At 42.8% G+C, this 8695-nt stretch overlaps 1 protein-coding gene across 5 annotated transcripts in view; it reads right to left on the bottom strand.

Moving 5' to 3' along the window:
• Positions 1-8695, bottom strand: part of Nek11 (NIMA related kinase 11) — a 226816-nt gene that overhangs the window by 143763 nt on the left and 74358 nt on the right. For all 5 annotated transcript variants that reach the window (XM_021171347.2, XM_021171349.2, XM_021171348.2 and 2 more), the window contains exons 5-6: positions 7281-7345; positions 6029-6155 (exon numbers count right to left, since the gene is read on the bottom strand). In XM_021171347.2, coding sequence (XP_021027006.1) covers positions 6029-6155; positions 7281-7345 — 192 coding nt within the window. The remainder of the gene's footprint in view (positions 1-6028; positions 6156-7280; positions 7346-8695) is intronic.

The following is an 8695-nucleotide window of genomic DNA, read 5'->3' on the forward strand; positions in this document are numbered from 1 at the left end:
AGAGAGAGAGAGAGAGAGAGAGAGAGAGAGAGAGAGAGAAAGTTTTATTTAGAAGTCTGTGTCTTGCATTCCTTTCTTTCCCTAAAATCCCACCAACTTTGAAGAGTTAAGCAAATCTGTCCTCAAGAGATCACAGAGTACACAGTGAAGAGGAAGGTGGGGATCAGGTACATGTGAGACATATTCCCTAAATCCCCCTGCTTGCCATCTGCCCAAGTTGCTACACCTATGGGAGGGTTTCTGAAGCATGGCCTCTTAATGAATTGCAAATGAAATGCCAACCGCCTGTCCCTGTGCAGCTAAATTTACCTCTTTAAAGATCTGCCAGACCTTCCAGCAGAAACCTGCCCCAGCAGGGCTGGAAAATCGTATTATCTGTTAGGTAATATTTTCATTTGATGTGATTGAGAGGCATTCTGATGTTTTCAGTAAACACACACACACACACAACTCTAGGAGATTAATGGCTGCTGAGAGGAAGAAACAGTCTACTCCAACACTTAACCAATTCCAAATGAGAGCGGCATTAAATAGACTTAGTGGGTTTTACACACACACACACACAGTAACAATAACACTTATAAAAGAAGAGACCATGCATTTGGGTGTAGGGCTACAAGGGAGGAGAAGTTGGAGGAGGGGTGCAGGAAGGATGGAAATGATGTACTAAAGTGCTCATGGATAAAAGTCTCAAAAAGAAAATTAAAACTTAGAAAGTATACATAATGGCCATAGTTAATTGTATAAAGAAATATAAAGTTAATACAAGCGCAGTGGATTTGCCTTTGGTGCATAATAACCTAAACAGCTTTTTACTTAGAATCAAATATTAGCATAAATTGTCCAAGTACAAAGAAACTAAAAAAGATAAAAACAAAACAGGGGGCACTGGCTACTTGAAAAGCCTAAGACATATACAATGCAGCAGGAGTTTACCACCGGTCAGAGGGCACTACCACTCCTGTCAAAGCTCCTCAAACCCCCGCCGCCCATACAGAGCACCAGAGAGGTGCATTCAAGGCTGATCCTGAGCGTCTGGGAGGGAATGCAGCTAGACAGGAAGCGCAGCTTCACTGAGTTTCCACCTAAAGCAGGGAAACCAGGTGGCAAAGCAAAAATCCCATTCCTCTTAATTTCTGCAGTTAAGTGAAAACTTAGAACCTGGAACTTCAAATTACAAGTAGATGAAAACAAACATTAGAGCTAATACCCCGAGGAGTGTGTCATCTATGTGAGGAGAGATCAAGGGAAGAATGTGATGAAGCTACCATAGGAGCTAAAACCTGAGAAGCACAGCCCACAGATGTGCCAGATGTGCATCAGAGAGTCCAATGGGCTATTTAAGAGCAGCAGCAGGGCCGGGAGAAAGCAACAGTCAGTAAAAACTCTGTTCCGTCTACACAAGGACCAGGCCAGGTTCAATCTTTCCAGGACCCACATCAAAACAACAAAAACAAAGCCAACAACCAAAGAAACAGACTGCAAATGTGATGAAAAGCCTGCCTGAAATGCCAGTGCTGGAGACAGAGATGTGCAGTTCCCTGGGGGGTTCGTGTAGCCTACTCTAAAAATATAAAGCAGATGACACTTGAGGAATGACAGCCAAGGTGCTTTACTGGCACATGCATACACAGAGAGAGAGATAGAAAGAGAGAGGGGGAGGGAGAGGGAGAGAAGGAGGAGGAGGAAGACAGATAACAGAGGGAAGGGGAGTTAAGGAGAGAGAGAGAGACTGACTAACAGCTGACACCAGCAGGGGCCCTTCTCAAGCCCAAGGCAGGATGAGGATAAAGCCTGAAGAAGCTGAATGGGTAATAGCTCAGAACATCCCAGCAGAAGTCCCCTTACTGATGAAATACTTTATATTCCTGCAAACAAGAGCCACATGGGGGCACTGAGCACTTAAAACTGGTATGATCAAGAAAAAGTGTGTGTGTGTGTGTGTGTGTATTTATTCATTTATATATGAACCATTATAGAAGAAAATGGGGTTTAGATGAATTTTCTTCTTTTTGTAAAAGCCCTAAATACTCTCTTCCATAATTTCTAGAGTTTGATGATATCTGACCCTTGTAGACCCCCACAGTACTACCATGTCCTCTACAGGAATTTGGCCAATGGAATATCAAGGCCAATAACCAGGGGAAGGAGAGATAAGAAAGAGGAATGGCTCAAAAAAAAAACTGGCTAGAAGAGAAAGAAATTATTTTTCATCTTCAGATATTCTTGAGGCCAGACCTAAGCACTCAATACAAACCAGAAGGTTCAGGAAGGACCACGGACAGCGCTCGCCTACAGTGGAGAGGAGGTTGGTAACAGACGTGATCCTTGCACTTCCAACTGCTATCCACTCCACTGTTGCCTTAAAGATTTGGCAGCAGCCCCACTGCTAATGTGATGCAAACTGCTTCACACAGAGATCATGGCTATGGCCCCAGCTGCCTTTCTCGTTTTATTCAGTCTCCCAGGGCTTGTTAAGATAGAACGAACATCACAAGTGGAAGACCGTGCCAGGTTAAAGAAAAATCTACCTCTCTTTCATCTGTCCCAACCTCCCCACTCCAGCACATTTGCTACAACCCAGTCTGGTGTCCTCACAAGATGGATCCTCTAAGGAGGGTGACTGTTCTCTCCACGTGTTCCTTTCCCCTTCACATATGGGTGGACACGTCCTTCCCTGGTGATACTGGCTATGCCATGTGACTTGCTACAGCCAAAGTAACATGGGCAGTTCTAAAGCCCGGGAGTAAAATCTTTTATACAGTGAGGTGCTCAGCACAGCCTTTGATTGCTCCCTGGCACTAGATGATACCCATTTGCACTGGGCACAGTCTTCACCCTGAAACTGGTAGAGAACCTTGGAGCAGAGAGAGTAGTTTATCCTGAAGCCCCCCTGACTGAAAACAGGCTAGGAAGGAATCTGTAGCTTCCTGGTAAGAGAGAGAGAGAGAGAGAGAGAGAGAGAGAGAGAGAGAGAGAGAGAGAGAGAGAGAGAGAGAGAGAGAGAGAAGCAGAGACATAAGCCAAATTGGCAGGGGCTCCTGTGTCAGCAACTGATATCCCCCTAGCCTTCCCCTTCTGAGTTGCTGCTGAAGAAAATGCTGATACAAAAGGCCCGTTTGACTTGCCCTTAACCAGAGCAGTTCCTATATAGGCTAGACATCAGGCTGTTGGGTTTGGAATGCCTTATAGGGGAATTGGCACGGGTATAATTATTGGTCTCCAATATACGTCCTTTGGCCAGGCAGAGATGGGTCCTGTCCCTCTATGTTTTAGTACACCTGTAGCTAAGCTTGCCTTTTGAGTCTACTAAACCTGGGTCAATTATTAAGAATAAACTGGACTCCACCAGTGTGATTCCCACCACCATTCTCCCCATTTAAAACACCCAACAAACACAAGGCCCCAGATCAGAGAGCAGCCGAGCTGACTCTCATAAAAGAAATAAGAGCAACAGCAAGATATTGCTTCATTTCTACTTAACTACAGCTCCATCATTTAAAACACACTGTCCTTTTTCGTCTGAAAAGTACATGCTAACTATTCATTGTTTAGATCGGCTTGAACAACTGGTTGAGGAACACGAGTCATATTTCTATTTCTACTGTGAAGAAAACATTCTTTGGCAAACACTATACACACCGGCTGCATTCAAAGCACTGTCCTCGATGGCCCTTATTATTGTAACTTTCCAAAGAAGTGTTCATCAGCTTTTAGAACCAAGTCATCCTTTGAGAGCATCTTCCTGTACTTGAAGGCTATAAATAATAAAAATCCAGGAAGAGCTAATAGATTACAGAAGGAAGGTAGGATGCATACGGGCAAGTGTAAACAGGTGGAAATGTAATCAGGATTAGACTAATTCTTTTTAAGCATCATAAATAGCATGTCCCACTATTAATGCTCAAGCAAAGCACCTCTAAGTTATTCATATGTACTCCCAGTCCCCAGAAGACATTCCTCAGGACATAGATGTCACCCACTCCGCGGCACAGATGGGTTCTCAGCCTCACGCAATCTCATTTTCCTGAGTGTCCCCCTGAGATCACGTGCCACACTTCTCTATCTGCCACTATAATTAATAGTTCTCCGATATCCATTCCACTTTAGGTTTGGCAGCTGAAATTTCATTACCAGATAAGCCTGTTTTGATTTAGATACAAGCAAAGTAATTACTAAATTCATAATAAAGTGGTTATTTGGGGTCAAGATGATGAAACATTCTCGGCTCATACTTGCTGAGTAGTTTATAATCACAGTAGGAGCGCTGGTCTAGACCTGTGATAGATTGTGTATGTGTCAGGTACTTTTGTAGCTGCAAAACACCACAGGAACACTGCTTGATAGTCTTATAATTTCTCATGCAGTATAAGGAGCAATTTGTAAACAAGTGGACTGGGCACAGAAGGAGGGAAGAAGTGGCTTTGTTTCCCATGGGGTCCCCCTGCCTCTGTGACCTAGAAGCCATCCTCCTGAGCTGGCAAACAGGTGCAGATGCACTGTAAAGGAGTCAGGCGCACAGCCAGAGAGCAGTCCTGGAACTTACACGATAGCTTCCTGAACTCATCATATGCCCTTAATCAAATGGCGCACTGTGAAGTAACTTTAGATAACATAATCGTAAGTCGTAGAGACATTATATATTTTAATCTAGTTTTATAATGCATAATATTTTTTAGATTAAGTGTGAAGAAAGGTAGGTAAGCAGGTAGTAGGTAGGTAGGTAGGTAGCTAATAGCCACCATTGCAAAGCCCAGGACTGCTACAGTTCAGCTGGAGAAGGATCACCATTGAGCAAGGTTCTTCCCAAGGACTTCACAAGGAGCAAGAGGCAAGTGTTTCTGCTTTTATATCTAGGTTACTGCACAGTGCTGGGGGCGGGGGCTGGGAGTAAGTGCTCAATTAAACAATGTAAAGAAAGTTGCTCCTGGTGGCATGCCTTTGTCCTCTTTTCTTTCTGCTTTGCATTCGAGTGTTCTTTTAACTTTGGTGTACACATGGGAAAGGATAAGAGAGAGTGATAGGTGAACCGGATTGGACCTCTAGGACAGGAGATTCTGGCAAGAACAAGAGTCAGCAGAGAATCTCAGAGCAGTCATGGAACAGAAATGAGGGATATGATTTCTGTGAAAGGTCAGAGCTAGAACAAATCTTGACAGCTTCTCTGCCATGGGAGGCTCCAAAGTCAACAGAAAAATAACAAGTCTTACAAGGACCCTAAGCTAATGGCTCTGTGGTGGCTCAGTTTCCCCTGACCACACAAAAGGTCATTTTCTACCTCTCATCTTTAAAAACCAATGGACATGCTTTGACACTGCTTGTCTTTGAAGGCTCAGAACTACTTAACATTGATTTGCATATAATAATTACTTACTTAATTAACAAGCTCTCAACTAGAATGTCCTTCAACTCTTGAATGCTGAAAATTATGTAAGGTCCTTTCCAAGTACACCAGCATTCCCTGGGTAAGGCCTGCTGCTCACAGCAGGAGAGACTGAGACGATTTCCCACCTAGCTCTTCCTGGATACAAGAGCACTATGGAAGTGAAAAAAAATCACAGATGTCTCCATCACTGAAAACCCTGGAAGCAGTAAATGTAGGTTACCCCTAAATCCAGTATCTTAGTCAAATTCTTTCAAAATGCAGAAAAGCAGCATATTCCCCACAGAGCTGGGAGTTAACCTTAACATAAAATAAAGCACAGTCTTTAGGGTTACAAATGCTTTATTTAATAGGCTAGCCGAAGCACATCAAAATTTAATGTCTTGGCCACATTAAGAACTTTCCCCTGTGGTTCAGGAAGGACAGAATCTAAACCAGCCGACTCTCTGTGAACAGAGAGAATCCCTGAAATGCATTTCACAGAGTATAACAAGCTGCATGTGCTCCTGGCCCTCTGGCTGCAGAACAACTCAAATGCCAAAAGGGACAGAGTGGATGGAGTGAGCAGATGAACTCCAACACAGAGCAGACAGACCTCTCAGACAGCAGAGAAGGAACTCACTGGGGCCAGCACCTCCTACTCACCAGATGTCAGACTTGGCATCATAGCCTTGGTGCTTCAGGGCCTCAGGACTCATATAATGGGGGGTCCCCGTTAGAGTTGTAGCCAGCTCACATGAACCCATTAGCAGCCGAGAAACTCCAAAATCCCCTGGGAATTGTGGTTAATTGGTGTAAATATTTTAAGCAACAAAAACATCACTAGAAATTAACAACGAAAACTGATGTAACTTCACCATCTATCACGCAGTGCCATGTGCCATTTTAAAGGGAAAGGCAAGGGACTTTAAATTACATAATGGCCATCAATAGCTTAAAGCATAAGTGCTTTAGAGGAGAAGGAAGACTTGATGAGGAAAGTGAATTATCTAACCTCAGAGTCTTTATTTCTGGGATTATAGAAACCCAGAATAACCTGTTATTAGGCCACTGAAGCCTGGTAGTCCCCGACAGAGGTTTTGGAAGAACTGGATGTGAAGACATGAAAATTCCCCTACAGGGAGAAGAGTTTGATCTCATTTTATAACAAAGGGAACTTTTTTAAAAATTTAAACTATTCATGATATATGTATAGAAATTAGAATCCACTGGCTTCTCTAATTAGTCACGTACCTGTATTCTCTTCTTCCCCATGAATATCCTATGTGAAGCTCAGACAACTAACTATTTGAGCTCAAGTATAGTTCTAAAGAGTTAAATATTAATGAAGCCACTATAGCACCATTTAAATTATGTATGGCCTCTACTTATTGATAAAGTAAGTGAGGGGGCCTGGCTGCTCTTCCAGAGGACGCAGGTGCAATCCACAGCACCCACAATTCACAAGCAAGCTGTAACACCAGTTCCAGGGGATCCGATGCTCCCTCTGACCTCCATGGGTACTGAGTGCATGTGGTGCACAGACACACATAAGCATAATGCCCATACACATAAAATCATAAAAACTTTTAAATACATGAGGAACCTACAGCTTACAAAGTGCCTGGGAAAGCCCAGGACTGCAAAGTGTGCCTGTTAAATCAACCAGTCAAGTAGCAAGTGTTTTATACTTCAGTCTATAGCAGATAATCACAAACAAAATAACCAGGATTTGTTGGTCTCATCTAAGTAAGAACAAATATTTGCAAAGGCTAAATAAGCCAGGGCTGGATTATTTCCAAAGAAGCCAGGGCTGGATAACTTCCATGCTAGCTTGAACTGCACACTTCTGCTTACTGTGGTAGCTCTAAAGACAAACTTGCTTGGAGCTGAAGAGCAGACATTTAAAACATCTTACCGATTTTGAGTAGATTATTTTTCAGAAATATATTCTTTGATTTCAAGTCTCGATGAAGTATCCGCCTGTAAAAGGCAAAAAAACAAAAAAGATGATAATGTGTCACGTAAAATAGAAAACTAAATCCAATTAGAAGTCAAAGATGTGGTTATATATGGAAGGATATGTGCAAGTGTGTGTGTGTGTGTGTGTGTGTGTGAACGTGTATGTGTGCAAGTACGTGTGTGTGTGTGTGTGTGTGTGTGTGTGTGTGTGTCCTTTCACGTATCCAGCTCACACTGCTTAAAGGCTGCAAAGCCATGGACATTTCTCCTTTCTCCAAGGACAGAAAAGTTCATAAATGGAGGTTTTAGAGAGAATGGAACACTCGGCTTTGCTTTTTAAATCTGCTTCAAAAAGTCAGATCGTGTGGAGTGTTTAGTTTGTCTGGTTTGCTCTATGGCTGTTGGAATAAGATGAGGTAAGGTCTTATAACTCAGGTTGACCCAGAGCTCTCTGGGCAGCCCAGGCTGTACAGTTTGCTTGTAGCATGGTTTACATAGCACCACATCCAGTAACCATAACCTCAGTTGATGGGCACGGTATCACAAAGCATTATATTATATTATTACCAAACTGTTTAAACTTTGTAAAGGCAACAACACTGTTAATGCTAATCTGTAAGTACTTACTGACTCTTGCTATATGACAGAGGTATGGGAAACGTCCATTAAGACTTCTATTTCTGAATTTGGGAGAACCAGACAACATGAAATGTTTTCCTATAGGGGACCCCAAAATGCTAAACAAAGTTCACAAACAGGCACTCAAGAGCTGAGCCTATGATTCAGCAAGTCCCCTAGGTGGGGGGAGGGGGTCATATGAAAAGAAACTGAAAATCTGAGCAGACAACAGGTCCCAACTCCTCGATGCCTCTGGGAAAGTCTCAGAAAGCTGTGGACTGGCTATATATGGTCACAGCAGAAGACAAAGTCTGTGTAACAGGGACAGATGGTGCTGGTATGCATCCTTAAGTCTAGCATGTGTGTTTCGTACATACAGTGAAGGGACGGCCCAGGAAACCTGCCTCTGCTAGCTCAGAAAGGAAGCTTATCACTTGAGAGAAAGACAATGTTCACTCAGAGTAGAGATTCAGATATGCAATAGCTGTGTGATCACAGAGACCCTGAACCAAGAGAATAAAACTTACTGTTCAATTGTTTGCTCATCCAGCAGATGCGAAGGTAAGCTAAGAATCAGCAGAGAATGTGCAATGATATCAGAATGTTTCAGACAACCAAGTAAGACACAGACTCTACGTACATATTAAATGCTTAAAATCACAAAGGGTACAAGACAAAACTTGAAGTAGAAACACCAAAGAGGGGATGTTGTCAAAGGAGATTGCCAAACAGAATTTCTTTTTTTTTTTTTAA

This window comes from Mus caroli, chromosome 9 (genome assembly GCF_900094665.2).
Source record: "Mus caroli chromosome 9, CAROLI_EIJ_v1.1, whole genome shotgun sequence".
NCBI lineage: Eukaryota > Metazoa > Chordata > Mammalia > Rodentia > Muridae > Mus > Mus caroli.